The sequence below is a fragment of the Argiope bruennichi genome, chromosome 9 (genome assembly GCF_947563725.1).
Source record: "Argiope bruennichi chromosome 9, qqArgBrue1.1, whole genome shotgun sequence".
Classification (NCBI taxonomy): domain Eukaryota; kingdom Metazoa; phylum Arthropoda; class Arachnida; order Araneae; family Araneidae; genus Argiope; species Argiope bruennichi.
The window spans coordinates 108,530,293-108,552,379 of record NC_079159.1 but is presented as its reverse complement, the minus strand read 5'-3'; the positions used below and the strand labels follow the sequence as shown (position 1 = coordinate 108,552,379).

Here is a 22,087-nt window from a genome sequence, read left to right as displayed (position 1 = left end):
GTTCAAAATGCATGGGTCCAATATTTGATCTACATCTGTAGTTCTATTTTAAGCCATCTGCCAGTTTCAGTTATCTAGTTCGTTAAGTTTTTGAGTGATCGTGCTCATATACAAACGGACGGATAGACATGACCTTGTAAATGGAAATTCCTGTGATCAAATTTTTTGACGATAAGAATACTTCCTTTTTTTTTTTTTTTTTTTTTTTTTACACTTCGCATATGAGTTTGAAAAAATAGCAAATGAATGAAAGAACGACTAATTTTTAAATGTTTCCAAAAGTAGTTTGAAATACGATAATAATATATCAACCCAATAAGGCAAAATACATTTTTTAATTGAAAAGAATATCATAAATTACATGATAATTCATATAAATTGAACCGAATTGTTATGAAATATCATAAAAATACAGAAAACAATATCTAAATCCTCTTTTCTAAATAAACTATGTTACTAATAAAGAGAAAAGAGAGCGAAAATAAGTTTTCTGTTTAAGAAAAAAAAAATGCAATTTAATATTTTCACATAAGGTTACACCCTCAATATTAATTACCATATCATACCACAGATTTTTCTTCGTTTTCATAAATTGAGTAAAAGGTATCTTAAGTTTTATCGTTGTATTTCTTAAGTAATTTCAAATCGCACAAAATCTCTAAAGAAAGAGGAAATTTTCTATCACAGGATACTGTACAATATTTTTCCGAATATATATTTTCTCTTTCAAAATCTGGAAACTTTAAATCATAATGATAAAGTGTAAGAATATTTGAAATTATAAGGACCTAGCTCTCAAGCTGTTAACTTCACAACTCTTACCTTACTTCTATCGTGGTCTTTCTAAATAGTTTTCTATTACTTGAGATTCTACTTGAGAGATGGTCTGGTTATGGAGCATGAAGTTAATTTATATGATTTAATTGTATTTGCTATATAATTTCACATTTATAACAAACTGTGTTTTTATCCCCTGTTCTTTTTCTATTGTAAGATCCACAATATATTCTAAATTTATATTCTTGCAGTGTACGGGGATGAACGTCACATGAATTTGTATCGAATTTATTATGTTTCAAACAATCTTAATATTTCACTTTTTTTTAAATTCTGAGCATGCTAATTCTTTAAAATGAGAATAAATTTCAAAAAAATATGTATATGAAGGGGAAGAAAGAAAAAAAAAAAAAATGAAACAGTGGCGGATTTAGGTATTTTGAAGCTCTAGGAAATGCCTATTATGTGAAGCTCCTTTAATAAACTGGTCAATTTAGTTTCATGTTTCACCATATTTTTAACTTAAACAGCTATTAAATTGTAGAATTTTTTATTATAGCAACTTTTGAAAATATATGCTTTATTTATTTATTTTTAATATTTATATCATGAAAAAAATGAATAAAGCAATAAATTTTTTTTGAAAATCAACAATAAATGTTAGAAAATATTTCTTTAAATATTATTAAAAACATTTAATTAATAAAATAGATGATCTAATAACTAGGATAACAAAAATTATTACTTTTGGAACATCTTAAATAAAATATTTCGCCATTTAAATGGCTAATTATTTTCCAATATATTATAAATGAATTACCATCACTTAGTTTAAGAAGGTGCACTTTTAAAACAGCAAAATTTTTAATCACATCAATAGATTCAATGTATTAAACAAGTCCAGGCTTAAAAAAAAAAAATGTTGCATTTGTAAGTACATAGGAATTTTCCCTATTTTTTTTAAAAAATACATTAATAATTGAGAAGAATACAAGATAATTGTTTTTCAAAAGTTAGCTTTATGAATTTCCAAAAACATTGTGACATTTTTCTTTTCCTTCAAACTGTTTGAAATTAATATAATCTGCACTTTTGATAAATCATTTCGACTGATTCGTACAAATAAGTCACTCTTTTTAAGAATTTGATTATCTTCCATGTTTAGTAATTTATATAAAAATCCAAAATTTTCATAAATTTTGAAATATACTGCTTTTTTTTTTGTAAGTATAAGTACATACTAAGAAGTAATTCTTTGGGATAATTGATTCCTTAATACATATGTTATCGTTATGTACTTTTTTTCCTTTTGAAACTATAATGTTAATTAATATACTAAAACTTACAAAAAGTGATTTTTTTGCTTCTCAATTTTATGCATTTGCTTTTCTTAATGCATATATGGATATTCTATGACTAACTATTTTAATCATCGTTTTATTGACACACTTTTATCCAAAATCTATTGAAAATTTAGATGCACTTACAATTACATCATTTTTGTCATGAAGAGAAACAGAGAGAGAGAGAGAGAGATAAAGACACCCGATTGTGTAGTTATAATACTGAATATAGAAAATTTAGATACCAATTTATTTAATTAACTAATGCACAGTTGGTAACGCTGTTTTAGTGTACTATAACACATATATTTCCAGTGTCGGTAAAATTTTATTAGTGAAATAATTGCAGTCTGATAAATTACCAAAGACAAATATTTTAATGTTAAATATTGGCAGCCTAATTTACAATTACACAATTTACTTACCTCAATAATTTGTAGTGAATTCACTGAATTTGGCAAAGCAACTGTTAGCATGCGTATCGCAAAAGAGTGTCGACAATAGTTGCATATTTTTTATTAAATTTATTTGAAGCATTATCTATATTTTAGTCAGAAAATGATCATAATGAAAAAAGCATAATAGATCAAAAGAACTTCCGAATTCATTACCTAGGATGTAACAATTGGATGAATAAAATGATTTTTTTCGAATTATTCAGTGAAATTCTGAATCGGGGAAAACAATCCTAGTCCCTATTCACGTATGCTTCAATTTTCCTACTAAGTCCGCCAAAAAGTGATCGAAATAGTGGATGAAAATAAAAACTTAATTTTTCATAATTCTTAGCCAAAAGAACAGTCGGCAAAATGAAACATCTTATTCATTTGCGATCTTGCGAGATATTCTATAAAGTAATGCAAATTATAAACCGAATGAATGACATTTGGATCAGATATTTGTAAATTTGCGAGGAAACGTCATCAACGTCCTTTGCATTGAGTTTTTAGTCGGCCAATCAAAATTGTCAGCAAAATGTGACGCCTTATTTACGTATTACCTACCGTTTATATTATCAAAAGTAGTCAATTTATCAGCTGAATGAAAGACATTTGAATCAAATGGCTGAAAATCTGTGGAATTAATGTCGTCGAAATAAATCGCATTGACTTCTTATACAGTCGACCAAAAATTATTGGCAAAATGCGACCTCTTATATACTTGTCAGTTATTTTGCCAAGTCTAATTATTCTGGCAGATTAAACAGTTACTTAGACTTAGTTTATAATATGTTAACTTAAAATGATTCGTTTTCGTTAACTGCCAGTTCTCAGCAATCATTCGAATTCGTGAAGACTTTTGTTAACGGAATTCTTATTTTTTGATCGAAAGAGTGGGGCGAGCTTTACTGACAAGGAGTCAAATGTCACCTACTAACGCCGCCTCCGATATTTTCTTATCTGGTGATAAGCTGAAACTGGTCAAGTAAAAACAGTGACAGTTGCTGTCATTAATCTCTTGCAATGTAGGATAAACATTAAAAAAATGTTGAAAAGATATCCATATCTACTACATAAAGAAATTGAGAGAAAAAAAAACCCTTCTTATTTTCTCAGAGCATTCAAGTTCATGATAGTTATAAGAAAAGTTCTTAAAATTAACCTTACATTTAAAAGATGAAAAACAATTTTCTAATTTAAGAACACATTTTTTTTTTTTGTTTTTTAATAAATTCACTCCAGAATAATACTTTTATAATTTCACATTTTCCAATTAAAATGCAAATAATACAAAAAGCTATTTATTAAAAAAAAGTCCATTGTTTTTTGTTTTGCCTACAAAAATCTTTTATCAAAGATCCATTTAGAAAAAAGTAATTAGAGTTAAGTGGCAAAAAGTCAATAATTCCGATTGCTGGTTGAAATGTTCTAATTTTCCAAGTTCTTAGGTAAGCAAATTCTAAAAAAGATTTACTGTTGGAGACAATTTAACATTTGTGCAATGATTAAAGTAGAAAAATTCCAATGCTTCCGGTATACTGGGCATTCTTTTTCGATACTGAAGGAGCAGAAGAACGAAGTGGACGTATGCCATTTGAAAATAACAATAAAAAAAAATCAATATTATTCTTTGTTTCAGTGATTGCTAATTTCAAGGTAAAAAATGAAAGTAGTAAAGAAAAAAATTCCATAATCACTCTGTCTATATCACAATTTCTATATAATTTATTTAAATAATTGGCTTCCAACTTTTTATATTTTTATAAAGGAAAAATGATGAAAATGAAAAATGAAAATAATTATTCTTATTACTGATTTATAAATTAATAAAAAGTACTTATGAAAAGGCAGTCTGTTAAATTTGTATAGATGTTGTTATCAATCAAATTGTATCTGAAAAATTAGATTTCTGAAACAAAAAGGAACTCAAGGGATTCTTCAAAGAAACTTACTTTGCAGTTAAAAAATTATTTTCTATACACATATTGATGCAAAATAAAAAAATTCTGCATTTGAATTTGTTGACAAATTTCAGATATGTTATTTCATTGTCTTTTCTTCCACATACATTTATTCATTAAACAATCTTTCTTCAGATATTTTTAAAGAGAATATTCAAATATCACATCAGATTAACAGATTTTTTTTAACGATCAGAAACAGTGCAGTTTTCTCTTTGTTTGAGAATTCCAATTTTTTTTTTATTCCCAATTATTAAGTATATTTTAGATAAAAGATTTTTCTTTTCGTTTTGCTTTCTATTCTTTCATGTAAATTTTTTTTTCATTAAAAAATGTCATTTATTTAGAACTTTTAGATAATTTTTGGTAACTACAAATTAAAATTATTAAGATGAATTATAAATTATGTTGTGCATTTTTAAGATTGATTCAATTTGTTATAAACCAAAGGTATAATTTTAAATAAGTTTTTGATTAAACGATTATCTTTAAAAATATTTTTAGTTTATTATTCAATTATAACTTAGCAGATTTCTTGTCTTTAAATATGACAAAATAATTAATTCTATGATTAAAAAGTTCATTTTGTTGTTATGTCAAATTTCGAAAAAGATTCTTTAGTTCATACTTTTGAAAAAAAAAAAAAAAGACAAAAATTCTTTTGCAATGATTGTAACATGGCAGAAATATTGAAGGATAGGTTGTGGTTATTATTGCAGCTAAAAGAAATTTTATAATTTAAAGTAATAATGATAATAAAGTAGTAAAATTTAAGGTAATTTTAAGTTTCTTCATGTTTTGAAACTTATTTTTTATTTTATAATACATATATTAAACTGCGCACATATTAAACAGAATGAATCTTCTTTAGCTTTCAATAATGAAGAAAATCAAGCAATTAAATATCTGATGAGAAAATGAAAATGGTTTGAATTTTAGAACAGCAATGTCTAAAATTAGGCAAAAAATATAAATAAGTAAATAAAAATTTCAACAAGAATTCATACAACTGTTAAACTGTAAATCCATTTTAGTGCAATAATAGTTTCGGAATTTCTCACCGAAAAACACTGTAATTAAACTTAATTTTTAATAAATAAAAATTTTAATTAAAAATTAATAAACATTCAAAAACAGTGCTCAAAAATATATATGCATCAAGCTCAACATGTGCGCACGTGCACACACACAAACACGATTTTTATTATCAGTAGAGATATGTATAATTTTAACAATTAATAAATTTTAAATAGTTAACTTTATTTTTATAATTTGTTTTATTTTCACATGTTAGATTATGTTTTCATGAGATTGAAAATTAAATTAATATAAATAATTGATATCATGAAACAAGCATTCAAATAATTAAAATAGTAAAATGATTTCTATTTGAAAAAATATTTTTTTCCAGAGATATGTTATTTACAATGATTTACAAAGCACAACAAAAATATTTTAAAAGTTCAATTTTCCGAATCTGCAACTTCTTCTTCTGAGTGATTTGTTTTAGAAGCTTCTTGATTCTTTTTCCATTTTTTGGCAATTTCCAGAAGTTTGAGAACAGGCTGAGCGACTTCGTCTGATGGAAAAATGTAATCGAAGTATTCTTCCCATCCTCCATCCGTCTGGTAAAGGAAAAATAATTTTTATTTATTATTTGTTTAAAACAGGGAAGTAAAACATTGATTAGAACTTAAGTGGTTTTGGTAGAATAACAGACTCAAAACTACGTATTAGAATCTATTCATGCATTATGCATACAAACGATTTAGAACAAATAGGTAAAAATCATATAACAGATTAAAAAAAAGTCATAAAAATACCTGAATTTCAATTTTTTTTTAAGCACACACTAAATACTATTTTATATATAACTGTACGTAATATAATAAATTCCATCCTTTTATTATTTATTCCCTGAAGATTGATATGAATTTTAATAAATGTTTTGCTTTAAAAAATAAAGCTAAATAAACATAAATATAAGTATTTGTAATGTAAAAGCAAAAAAAAAAAAAAAAAAAAGTGTAAAGTAAAAGTTTAATGAATGGGAATTTTTTTATTGCTTCAATTCTTCATAAGTGATTTGAAAAAAGGATTTTAAACTTTGAATTAAATATAAATATATAACATATTTTTATATATTCATTATGATACAGAATTGGAATTATTAGAATTAATTGAACAAAAGAAATTTTAAAATCTTAATTTTAAGAGTTGTATATGTTCTTACCCCATCTTCTGTCTGTATTTTCCTTCTTTTTTTGACTTTTTTTGGCATTTGTTTCTGAACCTCTAACTGAGATTGTTCATCTCCACATTGTTCCTACAAATAAAGACAATTTAAATAAATAAAAATTAATTGTTAAGATTGTACTAAAAAATGTTCTTAGTATATTTTGAAAACTGTTTAATTTCTAAAACCTTTTTATCAATTTACACAATGTAATATAATATTATGCATGGTTCTCATCTCAGATTTTTCTGTTTATATTTTATTTCAGAAAGTTGAATTCATAATAAATAGTGCTTGCTACCTGTTGATCTTCTTATTTTTTTATACCTCTACAACTACTTTAATTCAATTATTGAATATCTAATAGTTTTTCTTTTTCTTTCACTAAAGATTCCTTTCCAAAAATATTCAAAGAGGCATAATATAAAGCTCAAATTCTGAAGTAATAAAGTATAGATTGAGATATTTTTAAAAAAATCTTTCAATGACTCATGTTATTATTTAAAAACTGAGATTCAATAAAACATTTTACAAAATAGTTTAAATCATTGATACTCTATATAAAAATTCTAAACATTTTATTACATATTAACAAAATTTTTATTTAATATTAATTTTTGAGCAACATTTTATATTGAGAGACAATTTTATCAAATTAAACAGCATACTGGTATACTCATATAGAGTTGTAAAATTCATTATCTTAGTATAATTAATAACAATAAAATGCAAACCTCAAAATCTTTCCATGCTTCCAGCAGCATCATTCGTTCTTCTTTTTGGCTTGCATTTCTCAAGCTTTTATTGGCCCTTTCATATACATGCCGTGCTTGAAGAATTCCCTCTTTTCCTTCATTACAGCCCAGCTCAAACCGAGCAAAACTAATCCAAACCTAGAAAAAAAAAGTATTCTAAATATTATACTGATATAATACTTGTTTCTTACAACTGTTTTTAAATGGGAATATACTTTGCTGCACAGTAAATCTCTGCCATAAAACAGTTTGCCAAACTTCAGTAAATGACTGTTGAAATGTTGAAAAATGATCCAACAGGAACTTCATATTGACGGATTTACCATGTGGTTTCAAATAATATAAAAAAGAGAGAGAGAATTAAATGTTCTTCCAGTTAGACAATTTATTACACAATTTTACTTTAGTAATTATAGTTTCCAGTGAGAAAATGACATTTTTTTTCCTAATTTTTTTTTTACAGTAGTCAGGCTTAGAGGGTACATATTTGACAAGGACCATCTCTTAAAAAAGAGTTAAATTATAAGTTTGAAATTCTTGAATTCTTTCAATAATTAACTAAAATAATTATCACTATTTTTAAAGATTCTATTCATCACGCTTTTTTTGTATGGTAAGAAACATAGAAGAAATAGAAAAATAGAAATACAAACCTTAACATGTTGGGTTTTTTGAAGTAATCTTTCATACAATTCTCTTGCACGATCAAATTCTCCTTTTTCAATTTCAAAATCTATATAAGCTTTCCAAATTACTTCTGGCATATCCAGTCTGGGTTGTTTAATTGCTACCTCATAGATAGCTCTTGCTCTTTCTACATCACCAAGGATAGTTTCAAGTTCAGCAAACTTTGGAAGGAAAAAAAAAAAAAAAAAAAAAAAGACAAATGCCAACTTAAATTCAGGTATTAGCAATGATTATTTTAAAGTTAAAAATTTTGTCAAGTGTTCAATAAAGGTAATAACTTTAATAGAAAAAGAAAATAATAAAAATTTTTATAGTTAAAAATGCTTAAAATATTCTTCAAGTTGTATATGTTGGTTAATGCAATACTGACAAATTTATTACAGCATAACCAAATCATATGATTTCATTATTACATAAAACTTCGTTTAAGAAGAAATATAGATCTTGAACAAATCAAAAGGGAAACTCTAATTCATGCATTTTACGAGATTTATGTATAATATTATCAATCATATAAAATCTGCCTTCATCGTCCGAAAGAGAAATATTTAAAAAGTCTGACATTCAAAACACAATATACAGCACCAAAGAAATTAACTAAATACAAAATATTCCTTATATACACAATCATATCTTAACCACATTTTATTAGCTGAATATCTGCATGGATAGAAAATCAATAATTTTTGGGAATATAAGATATAACAAAATAACAATAGTGAAAATCATTTGGTTTTATTCCTACTTTATATTTGAAATATATATATTCAATTATTTTTCATTAAGAAACTAACATAATTAAAAATGATTTGTAAAAATAGTCACAAAAACTCAGTACAAAGAGTGGGAAAAATTTCAGTATAAATAAATATTAAATATAGACATCATAATTGGATATGAAAACATATTAATCAGTAAATAGTAAAAACCATGGGAATTATTACTCACTTTCATCCATGTTGTACAATTTTCAGGAGAAAATTCCAAGAACTTTTGATATAAAATGCGGCATCTGTCAAATTCTCTTAATTGTATTTCCAGGTCAATATAACCACGAAACAATTTATCTTTAGGACACATTCCTATACCTCTACCCTATGAAAAGTCATAAATAAAAATTAACAAGATAACTTAAAAACATAAATAAATCACAAATTTCATGAAAATAACTTGTAAATATAAGTGCATATAGTTTTGGTAAATATCTGTTTAACAGATGAATATTTCATATGAAACTCATAATTATATTTCTAGCAGTTTTTTGTTTTTTTGGAGAAACTAGTTTAAAAAATATTTTATATATATCAGTTTTACATCTATCATTTTTCAATTTAAGAAGGAAGAAATTATTGACATTGTGACAAAATTGTTTTTCACAATCAACTGCAAAAATGATAGCAAACATTTATTTATGTGTTTTTCTTTTTAACTGAAGGACAAAAAGATATGATTACACAATAAATATAATTGTTAATTCACATTTTAGAAAATGATGAGATCCAAATTTAAATATATCAAAATTATTAGATACTAGGGAAACTAACTGAAAGAAAATTCAAAAACATACAACATATAAAATACAATTAAATTTTAAAACATCCTTAAACCTTGTCTGAAATAACTGATTCATTTTTTACAATTTAAATTATTGAATAAATTAATAAGTTACATTGCTATACTTATCATATAGCAATTAATAAATAAAATTTGTTTTTTTTAATATCTATTCAATATCAAAAATTTTAAAACAACTATAGGAAAAATTTCATCCAAAAAGAATTTATTGGAAATAAATATCCAGACATAATGACTTAATCTAATTAACTTATATAAATGATGTAAATAAATAAATAATATATAATAAATAATTACAAGCAATTTCCTAGCTGCTGTCAAATTCTTTTGGCGAATTTCATATTGGGCAGCTAAAAGCCATATTTTAGCAAAAGTGAATTTCTTATGAGGTATTAAATTCAAGCAAGCTTGATACACTTCTCTTGTTTTATCTTCTTCAACACCTTTGACCTGAAGTTCTTCAAATAAAGCATAGTTTATCCAAAGATATATGTACCGTCTCCAAAATCTTTTCTCCTAAAAGATTAAATAAATACTCATGATAAAAGTCAAACAGCAATAAAATCACATTCTCAAAATATTTGAGAAATAAATACAAAAAGATCAATGAAAATATTTCCTTACTTAAAAATTAAGCCTATCAATTAAATATTTTTAAAAAAATACTTTTAATAAATATTGAAACAAATTTTCAAAAAGTATTAATAGGTACTTATAATGAAACAAAATATTTAAACATATATTAAGATTATATTAGGGGTATCGAATTTGTGATTCTATTTTCTTGGAATTTTCTTTTAATTTTTTTGGATTTGTTCTTTTTAAAAATTCTATTATTTTTCATTGTGAATAAAAAAACATAGTAACTTGAAATTTAACTCACTATTAGTTTAATTTAATTAGTTTCAAATTTCAGCTGTTAAATTTTTTTAAATAGTTATTTGAAATCTTTGTTTAAAAGATGCACGATTTTCCTTACTGATAAACAATCAATACCACATTAAAAAATATGACGAAAATTTTTATGAGTGATAAAGCAAAAAAGCATTGTTTATTTAGATGGATAATTACTCAAAAAGGAAGATGAATGCTATGCACTTACTTTTGTAAGTGGAATATTTGCAATAGCTCGTTCATATAGTTCTCTAGTAGCCTCTATGTTTCCTTCACTTTCCATAAGACGTAAGTAATCAAACCAGCTGTCATAATTATGAGGATTAGCTTTTACTTCCTACAAGGTAATTATTAAAGTAAGTTTGTATAAATTCTTACAAATACGAAAAGTCATTCAATTTCATTATAAAAAGAATACAATCAAAAGAAAAAAGCTTTATTATTTAAGTAGCAAATTTTAATAACAAAAAGTTATTTCAAGTACCAACATTATTATGGACTTGGTATCATATTTAATTAATAAATTTTTTAATCATAACTTTTAACATACAGTTTATAAAACAGAGCCCAAAACTAAAAAAAAAAAATATAAATCCTTTTTTTATTAGAAAAAAATAATGATAATACCTCTTCATATTGATATTTCCTCCTGCTGACAATGACATTTTCAATACCAGCTCTGTCTCCATGCTTTTTTTCATGAATTGTATAATTTTTGAATAATTCTTGAGCTTTTTCTTTTGGAATCTTATCTAATGCATACTTGTAAATTCCTCTGACTCTTTCATGCTGTAAAAAAGTTAAAAGAAAATATTATATAAAATTAGGTGAAAATAAAGTAATAATCCTTTTGTTATCTGACATCCTAAAAGTAAGTAGCAAATACTGGTCTGCAAGATGTAAGGAAGTCCAAAGAAAATAATAATCCCATAGAACTTAAAACATGATATAATGTTTGCCCGGGTCAGCTCTAAATGAATATAAGTTAATGACATTTTTGAAGGACTCATCCATATTCATTATAATCAAAACAATAATAATGGTACAGCACCATTCTCTCCCAACTAGTCTCACTCTCTTTTACTTTGAATCAACAAAATATATATCACATCCTCTATAAATGTAATGTCAGAACTAAAAATACACAGGATGTCAATCTAAAATCTATATTAAAAAGATGCAATATCAATTTTTGATTAGTGAGTTAATCTTTAATTTTTCTAAAACATACAATAAAAAGTAATATATACGTTATAATATATAATAATATCCTTTTAATATTTTTTTGCATGAATGGTGAAAAAAATATCTCAAGACTTGCTTTTGAACAACTTTTAACACTCACACTACTGACTAGGACCATTTTTGGAACTATTGTTTTGGATTAATAAATAATGCTATTGAAATTGACTTCTCTTTGAATTCTAATAGACAATAAAAAATGAGAATGAATAAATAATTTGTGAAATAAGCAAATATGTCAATAGAAAAAATTTAAAAACAAACTTCCTTACTTCTTTCTGACGCTCTTCAAATTTTGCAAATGCAACAAAAAGTTTTTCATCCATAAATTCATCTCCATAAAACTCAACAGCTTTTTCATACACTGCTCTAGCTCTAGATATGAAGCCATTTGTTTCTTCAAATTTGGCATATCTAATCCAATTTTTTACTTCAGGGTGTACTTGAACAAGTATTCATGAATTAAGGAAAAATAAATAAACAACCAATGCAAAAATAGATAATTTGCTTAAATGTATTATATATTTTATAAGAACTTTTTAAATACAAGATAAAGACTGATGATGAGTTCTGAGGGTTATTCTGAGAAAGGCTTGTATGATAACATATGTTACATACATGCTCCCAAAATTATTTTTTAAAGGCTAATTTCTAAAGTGAATCATAACATATGCTTTATAAGTTAAAAAAAAAAAAAATCCTATTTTTTTAATAAGAAGGTATCAGTTTTATCAATGCTGCTTCAAAAGGTTTAAAATTATACATATTTCAGAACATGTTCACTGACAGCTTTATTTAGTTTTGGAATTCTTAAGAAAAGATTCCTATAGTATTAAGAATTTTTATAAAATACTCCAAAAAAATCAAAAATAAAAGAAACAATACAAAAAGTTATTATTTTTTAATTTTTATTTTTAAAACATGATACTGAGAAATTTAAAAAAAAAAAAAAAAAGAATGAAAAGCAAAGATTTATAATATAATACTGAAGAGTATAATACAATATTGAGAGCAAATTAAGGAACAGAAGAATGTGAAATGGTTTTTTGAAAATAGAAGAAATGAAATGATTCTTAAGAAGTGGGAGAAAATGAAAAAGTGAGAATAAGGGAAGATTTATCCTAAAAACTGATAAGAATACATAATGTGCTTAATTTATATGCTTAAATGTAAATTAATGTTTTGCAGTAACAACTTTTAAAACAACTTAACTGAAATTATTTTAAAAAAACTATAATAATGATCACTAGTTTAAGCATAAATTGCAGAGCTGAATTCTCAAAGAATATCAAAATGAACTATATAGATTTGAATAAAGCAATAATATAAACATCTTATTGTCACAGAAATTTCTTCATAATGAAAAATATAATAGAATAATAGGAAAAAAAATTATTATGGAGGTCAGTTAATTATTATTTAATTGTTTTGAATGCTATAATGCTAGAATATTTTTAAAAAAGCAAATATTTAAAAAATTACTTTTTTGCCATCACTTCTTTAACAAATGTAATAGCAGTAAACTTCACAAGCTAAACATTTAGTAAAAAAATATATAGTAAAAGGATATATCGCTCATAGATTTGTCTGGCACGTTCTATTTCTTGGTATTTTAATTCAAATTTTATGTAAGTCAGCCATGCTTGTTCATCTGGTTCCCATTCCATCCACCGCTCAAAAATCTGCCTGGCACTAGCACTTTTGCTGAGTAACTGCTCCATATAAACATACTTGTACCAAAACTGATTGACTCGAGGCAAAATTGTAACAGCTCTATCAAATATATTCCTAGCATGATTCACTTGACGGTGTCTGAAATTAGAAAAGAAAAATTTCAAAGATTAAAAAAAAAAAGAAAAGAAAAAAAGAAGCACTTTTGCAGTTTGGTATGTGAAATAACTTGCCGCTAAAGTGCAAAATAAAACATATCTATGTACAAAAAAATAATACATGAACATGTATAAAATTACAACATTAATTACTGTTAAATTTGACAATCAGAAACTAATTATACAAAATGTTTCAAAAACTATTTTATTCAAAAAAGTATAACATAAGTATTGAAATACCACTTTTTTTTGTTTATAAATAATAACTGTTAAAAATCGAAATATTTTCAGCATCTAAATTAATCAACAATGCAGAGAGATTACTTTTGCATAAAAATAGAAGACTGATAGTTAATATGTTAACCAAATTAACATTATCTACTACTGCTTTTATGTGAAGATAAAAATTATTATTCTTGAAAGAAATATAGATGATCTTTTAGTTTATTTTAACTTAAAAAGTAGAAATGATCTATTCCGGTAAGTTAATCTGTCTCCACAAATTTTGCTTTTTATTATAAATTGGGCATTAACTATATATTTAAAAGTCAACTGCTAACTTGTAGTAAACAATTATGAAAATTCGTTATTTCATTTAAAAGGCAAGTTAGTAAATTTCTAAAAAAATTTCAAAATCATGAATACTGAATAAATACCAGAGAAAAGAATACTTGTTAAAAAAACACTCATCAAAATGTAATATAATAATTATGCTAAAACTGGAGAAAACTAAATTAAGGAACAGTAGAAAAGAATATTAAATCATTAAAAAGGGGGGGGGAAAGGAAATTTGAGTGGAAAAAAAAATGTAAAAAGTTCATATGCAAACATACACATCAGAAATAAATCAGAAGCAGGAAAAGATGTATGCTAAAAGAAATATCAAAATTAAATAATTGAAAAGATGAAGAATAGCATACCAGGAATATATCTACAACAAAAAGTTACATTAAAACAATAATTAATAAGATGCAGAAAATTTGATAGAGTTTTAAAAATATTTATTATAAAATTTTAACTTACTTCATCTCCATTTCAGCATATTTTAACCATAGAGTAACATTTCTATGGTCCACAGCCAAAGCTCTTTCGTAGACAGAACGTGCTCTAAAATAAAAGAGAAAAATTACTATTTATGCAAATTCTTTATGTCCAACTAATTTAAAATTGTATTTATAAAGATTCAAAATAATTTCATATTAATAGAAGGATGAAATTGAATATGTTCATATTACATTTCTTCATATGATGTTATTGCTTAAGCAATATTCATAAATCCATTTTTTCAAAATAGTTTTAAGATGTATTAAAAAAAAACCCTGCTTAATCCCCTCCATTCCCCAATTATGATTAAAACCCTATAGTAATCAATTTAAATCAACAAGAAAGGGAAAATTTAAATAAATTTAATGGAATATACACATAATAATAATTCACAGATTCTGTCTTTTAAAGGAATAGATGATGATGGTTAAAAAAAAATAATAACAAAATGAATTGAAAGAGCTCCAAAAAAAAAAAAAAAAAAAAAAAAAGGGAAGAAAATATTTGCAATAAAAATCACATTCATTATTATTACAGCAACAATCCAATTAAGTTGATAATTTCAGTTTAAAAATTGTGAGATAGGTAAAATTCAAATAATAGTATTGTTGATATTCTTACTAACACGAAAAATTGATTCAAAATAAATACTTTTAATTCAAAAATATATTTATAGTATTTCTTTTGTTTAGGTTAATGAAAAATGCAATATTATTTAATTGTATTTACATAAGAAATATGATTAAATCAATAAAAATTATGTAAACAAAAATGAATTTCCTTTTGGCAAAAATAATATATATATTTAATAAGTGCCTTAGCTTTTGATAATTTTGCACAACAATTTATAATTTTATGACACAACAAGTTGAAAAGAAAAATATATCTAAAGAATAACCTTAATGCTTGGATATAAAAAAAAATCATATTGGAAATCAATATTCAATATGAAATATAACGAGGAAAAATAGGTTTCTAAAAATGAATATAATAAAATATTAAAGAAAAGCTTTGTTTAAGATAGCAAGAAAAGCTAATTCTCATGACAATATACAAAGGGATAATTTTCATAGGAATTTGCATTTTTCTACCACTGGACACTTGACATCTGGTGCTTTATATTTCAATGCTAGAAATGCTCAACTAGCATTGAAAAATAGCATTTCTACAGAATACAATTTTAAATTGAGCACAATTTTTTTAATGCATGCATAGTGACTAATAGTTGGAAATAATCTTTAAGCCTGACTGCAAATAAGAATTTGTTGCATCTAATAAATGAGATCAAACTTGCTAAAATGCAAGATAAGATTTTAAACAAGACTCAAGGTAAAAGCAAAATAAGATCTTTTTGCAGCCAGTCCTAATAAAAACAAAATAAAAGTGTTCATACAAACTGACCAATCCTTCTAAATAATTCACATATATGTGAGTGTGTAATAATTTCAACGTATTTGCATTCTAAAAATAATTCCGAATCTGTTTCAAGCAGGTTATGTCAAAGAAAAGCGTAGTCTAAAACTAAGGAATTACTTGGGCTGCAATTTAAAAAGATAAAGTTGCCAATATTACATTCTTAGAGGCACAGGAAATCTATGCAACTCAGAACTTAGTGTTTTTTCAATTTGTGTTTTCTATAATGCTAAATAAAGGTTTTGTGCTGTAGTCTTGAAAGAAATTGTAGTTGCTGAAAAAAAAAATCATAATTCTTTTTATTCTTATTTTGAGTGATTAAAAAAGAAACTTAAATGTGGTTTTTGATATATTATTGTGAGTAAAGACATTACAAAGCATCAACAATCTTACCTGTTAACTTCTTTCTGGCTTTCTTCCCACTGAGCATATTTGATCCAGTTGCTAATTAAGCTCCTATTTTTGCGAATGTTATCTTCAAAGGTCTGAAGAAATATAATTAATAACCCTTTTAGATAAAGGAAGTCATTCAAAACTATATAAGTATTAATAATCAATCACAATTATGACTTCACTTATATGTGATATTAAAACTTTTGAATATTGGATTTTCAATCAATAATAATATGTTACATGGATATAAGTGGGCATCAGTTAGGCTTATTGTTATCATTTTAAAATAGAATAAAATCATTATATCAGAAATAGAATAATATCATTATAAATTAATTAAAATGCACTTAATTTAAAATATGCTCGTTAATGTCAGCATCAGTAATAAATTTGATAAAATAAAAGCTAGATGAGAAATAAATTGTTGATATTAAAAATTAATGAAGAACATTAAATTTGATTATATTACTAAATTTAGCATAACCCACACGATTAAGATATTAAATTTATAGTAAATAACATAATTAAAAGTTATATCTAATTTATAAGAATTAACAGAAAATATAATTTAACTTCTTAATTAACTGATACATTCTGTTTAGGAAAATTTGTTATTTTTTAAAAACCCAACTAAGAATATAAAAAATCAGCTGACAAGCATTTTCACAATATTCAGTCTTTTAATTAATTTTTCATGATGGTTATAGGTTTAATTACAACTTTCAAGATAGAAAAAAGTCAATATTTTGATAGATGAACTAGATCTGAAGAAAAAGAGGCTAACTTTTCACTATTAATTCAGAACATGCTATAACAAAAATTTAATCTTTTTATATAACATATGATTTATTAGAAGTATTTTTAATAACAAAATATTTTGATCTCTACATCATATTAAAACTAATTTTTAAATATTAAAAATATACACAGGCACAAAATATATGCAAGTTAAGGTGGGGGAAAGAAACTGATAACTTTAAAAAGATAAATAAGATTTAATTAAAAAGTATTATTGCAGTACATGAAAAATATGGATATTTCTCCCATAATTAAGCAATAAATAAAATAAAATATAAGAAAAAGTTTAAAGAATACAAATAAAATAAAAAAAAAAGTAATATTACTTTTCGTTTTCGTAATTGATATTCAGCAAGTTCTTCTGGATCAGAGATTTTTTGCTTTGGCGGCTATAAAAATATAAGAGAAAGTAATCTTATTAAAAGACATATATTAACTTGCTCAAATTAATCAATATAGTATGCTGCAATAAATAAGTATAAAAGGAACAGATATTAAAGCAAATATTCATCTATTACTCAAAACATGCTTCCAAAGTTCAAAGGATTCAATATACTAGCTGCCTTTGATGACCAGCTTGTTCACCCAGATTCTTCACTTTTAAATTTCAAATATTTATGTGAAATGCATATTCTTTTTAAAAATTTCACCTTGCTATTTGATAAGACCAAAAAAAAAAAAAAAAGTAAATTTAACTGAATAAATTATAATACATGGAAATTAAAAAGAGTATATACTAAACAATAAAAGTGGAAGGGAATTACTACTTCAGAAGTAATATCCAGATAAAGCATTGTTTTTAAAATCTTAATTTTAACATTGGAAAGCAAATGCTTGAATACTTTGTTGGATTAGTTGGAATTTCAACATAACATTAAAAATTAATTGTTACTATATATTATCAAAAAAAAAAAAAAACACCAAGAAAAAAAAAAAACATTGTATTGAGATGAAACATACATTATCAAAAAGGTAATTTTTTGAGTTTAAGATAATGTTTTTGTGCCATAATAATTTTGGAAGCATTGGCAAGTCCCAGCAATTATCAATCGGGCACTAGCTAAACCTGTTTTTGCACTTGCTTAAACTTTGTTTTTGAACTATTTCTTAAATTTCTTTTACCTCCTGTTTCCTCAGATATAATAGTTTTTGGTGGGCCCTATGCAGAGCATTTCTAATAATATTTTACAGCTGCATTAACTAATAAAGCATTGAATTAAGTGCACCTCTAAAAACATTCAATGACACAATCTGAAATGTTCGTACAGGTTTTTTTTTTCCATTTGACTCTAAATTCTATAGTATATATAATATGAATGATTTCTGCACTGCATACACTATTGTCATATTATATATGTATATATATCGAGAGAGATAGTCTGAATGAATTCTGTTCTTCACTTAAAATTAATAGTTTAAAGATTGCCATATTGTAATCATTTTTAAACCTAGCTTTGGAAGATATATATATATATATATATATATATATATATATATATATATATATATATATATATATATATATATATATTAGTTTAAGAAAAAAAATTTATGAATAGATTCACAAGCATAATTTCAAAATCTACAGGAATATACTTACTGGTGGTAATATTTCCAAATCTCTTTCCTTGGCTTCTCTCAGCAACTGCTCAGCAGTTATTTGAATTTCAGCAGGTGTTTTATTTTTCACCTAAAAAGACAAATAAAACATATATTACATAATATAAAAGCATACCTGAAAACAATAATATTTTCAACAAAGTAAAGAACAAATACTTTGCAATAAAATTGCAATACCAATATATTTTATTCTCTGAAGCTTGATTACTATACTTTTAAGAATTTACTATGTTTTAAAATTACATATTGCAGATGTAGATGAGGAGAAGCAGGATAAAGGAACAAAAATTCTAATATTTTAAAATTGCATAATTTTAAATTTGTCTACTGCAGGGTTGTGAAAAAATTATTCCTTTTCATTAAAATATGAAAGGCATCAACCTTTAAAAAAATTTCCAATGAAAGATGGCCTCAAGAAAAAATTCTATAAAAAAGTTATAATGACCAAATCACAAGCAAACAAGTGACTATAAGAATTACATAGGTTTAAAAAGAAGAAAAATATTAATTATTACTTTATTAAAAAAATTCAGCACATTCACTAACTATTTAAAAAATTAATTCTATAGCAAAAAACTCTATGGTTTGCATAAATTTCTGTGACAATAAATTTTAAGAAAATGTCAAGAAAGCAATTTCAGTTATAATATTTCAAACTTTACAAATTTCCACATAGGGAAAAACAATACATCACAAAAACCTCTTTAATTAAAAAAAAAAAAAATGCATTAAAGACACAAAATAAAGCTCTGTAATTTGGAACATATTTAACATTTATTAACATTGGAACATACATAACCTTTATTACAATAAAAGATATTTGGACACAAAGTAGTCACACTATATTTAGATAATAAAGTTAAACATTAGTAGATAGCCCAACTCAAATTAATAGAACTTTTAAAATTAATTTATTTTGGGAATTTTAAAATAATTTTTTACCTAGAAAATAAATATTTAATTTTTTTTAAATGAGACAACATATACTTCATTATAAAGTTTGTCATTTGCATTGCATAATATATAATACATTGCATATATGTTTTGCTTTTAAAATAATAATAATAATCAGAAAAATATTTTCTAATTTTTCAAATGGACAAAAAAAAAAAAAAAAAGGAAATACATTTTTTTTTTCCCCTGTACAAGGTTTAAAAATTTATTTATACAAAATTATTTATATTTTAATAGAATTCTATTTTTAAATATAAACTAAATCTATATCAAAAATAGAATACCAATTTTTAAAAATCAGACAATGGTGATTAGAAAAACTCTTAGCAATATTTACAGTAAATATTTAGATATTTAACCTGAGGACTGCTGTATTTATAAAATTACTGGGTAAATGAAGGCTGTTAAAAATATTTAACAGCAGTAACTATATTTATTACATAGAATGTTAAAAAACTGAGCAGCATTTTTTTGTTTACATTACTTTAAGGTCACTGATATCTATCTATATGCAATTTTTTACTCTTCCCATTTGATTCTCGGTACTTGTCGGTTGTAAAAGCGACCAAAAGGCGCCAAGAAAAAATGTTTCCAATCTGGCAATTTCAATCACCAAACTATATAGCATATAATTCACACACTCAAAATTTTTCATAATAAATAATAATGCAATTAAGTATATTTTTATAAATTGGCGAAATTTTTTCTTGGTGCTCTTTGGTTGCCGCTACAACCAAATTGTATCTGATTCCCTATACATATAAAATTGTCTAGTTACATTAGGAATTATAATGAATGAAGATATAAACATTTAAAGTCATAGTTTTATAAACCAATCTTCTATGCAGAGACTGATAATTTCTGCCTGAGTATGTAGAAGTTTCCAACCATTAAACACTCAAGACAGGTAACTCAACCATTTGATTTTAATGTAGATTGAGTCTGAAGAAAATGAACAAATCAGCATGGAAATGGACAACACTATGTTTGAAATAGCAAAATAAAGTAAACTGAACAAAATTTACATGAAATTTATAAGTTGTAAATATCATTAAATTCTTAAGTTAACTATACAAAAATCATTTTACAGGAATGAAACTGTTAATACTTAAATGATATTAAACAGAACATACAAGAAAGTTTAAAAAATTTAAATAAATCAGATGGAAACACACACACCATAACACATGAAAAAGTTGCAAACAACAACAACAAGAAAAAAAGAAAAGAGGTTTCACATTAATATGAAATGAAAGAAAGGCCAAACAACTGAAAAAAAGAATCAGAGAAATCATAACAAAAATAGAATAAGACAAAAACAAATTTAGGATAGAAAATTCATAGGCAAAAAAAAAAAAAAAAAAAAAAAAAAAAAATCAAATACAAAATAAAACACTGATAATAAAACAGAAGTTAAAAAATGGGAAATATCAAATGACAAGTAACTAGCCTGTGTTCATTGTTGATACTGTTTACTAACTAAAAAAAAATATGTATGTCATAAGAATAAAGACTTTGCAATAATAATACCAACATAACTGACAGTTTAATCTTTATATTCCCAAAATATTGAAAAGAAATCATGAGAATGTAGAACATATGAAGGACATTTTAAAAAGCAAATAAATCTCAATAACAAAAGTAAATTGCATAGGCTTTTATGTTTGTATTTCAAATAAGCAATTAGGAAAGTTACATTACAGCTTATAAAAATATTAATTATGATACTGCCTCTATAAATAATTTAATGTTTTAATTTATATAATAAAGCTTTAGAAGGAAAATATTAATGTTTACAATTTAATTGTATGACACTGCATTCATTTTTAAATGAAGAGAAAACATTTTACAGAAAGATTTTTAATAGCTCACCTTCGCTACTTTTGGAATTTTTTGAGGTTTCGGCGGCGTACTAGCCATTATGACAAATTAAAACCAGTCTCAGTTAAATACCAGAAAAAATTTTCCACTTAAATAAATTTAAACAAATTCTCAAGCATCAATTCCATGCTTCTCGCAAAAAATATAAACAAAATGACTTCGACTTCACATCGCACAGCTCAAAATTGTTGCCAATTTCAGAACACGAATTTTTGAGAATTGATTGCTTGATTGTAGAATATCTT

At 24.5% G+C, this 22,087-nt stretch overlaps 1 protein-coding gene across 1 annotated transcript; it reads right to left on the bottom strand.

Moving 5' to 3' along the window:
• Nucleotides 1–5,886: 5,886 nt before the first annotated feature.
• On the bottom strand, nt 5,887–22,012 carry LOC129984951 (crooked neck-like protein 1). Its single transcript, XM_056094893.1, has 15 exons — nt 21,834–22,012; nt 18,988–19,077; nt 17,714–17,776; nt 16,590–16,681; nt 14,763–14,846; nt 13,481–13,722; nt 12,183–12,361; nt 11,296–11,457; nt 10,877–11,005; nt 10,072–10,290; nt 9,148–9,294; nt 8,166–8,360; nt 7,492–7,650; nt 6,755–6,847; nt 5,887–6,146 (listed from the first exon to the last, which is right to left on the bottom strand). Exons 1-15 carry the CDS (start codon nt 21,879–21,881, stop codon nt 5,985–5,987), a joined length of 2,064 nt encoding a protein of 687 aa, XP_055950868.1. The 5' UTR covers nt 21,882–22,012; the 3' UTR covers nt 5,887–5,984.
• Nucleotides 22,013–22,087: the final 75 nt, after the last annotated feature.

Coding starts and splice junctions, on each gene's coding strand:
- LOC129984951 (XM_056094893.1), bottom strand. CDS start 21,881: ATGGCTAGTACGCCGCCGAAACCTCAAAAAATTCCAAAAGTAGCGAAG. Junction 13,723..14,762: donor TATGCTGAAATGGAGATGAA/GTAAGTTAAAAT, acceptor TTCTAATTTCAG/ACACCGTCAAGTGAATCATG. Junction 8,361..9,147: donor ATTGTACAACATGGATGAAA/GTGAGTAATAAT, acceptor TTCCTTCCAAAG/TTTGCTGAACTTGAAACTAT.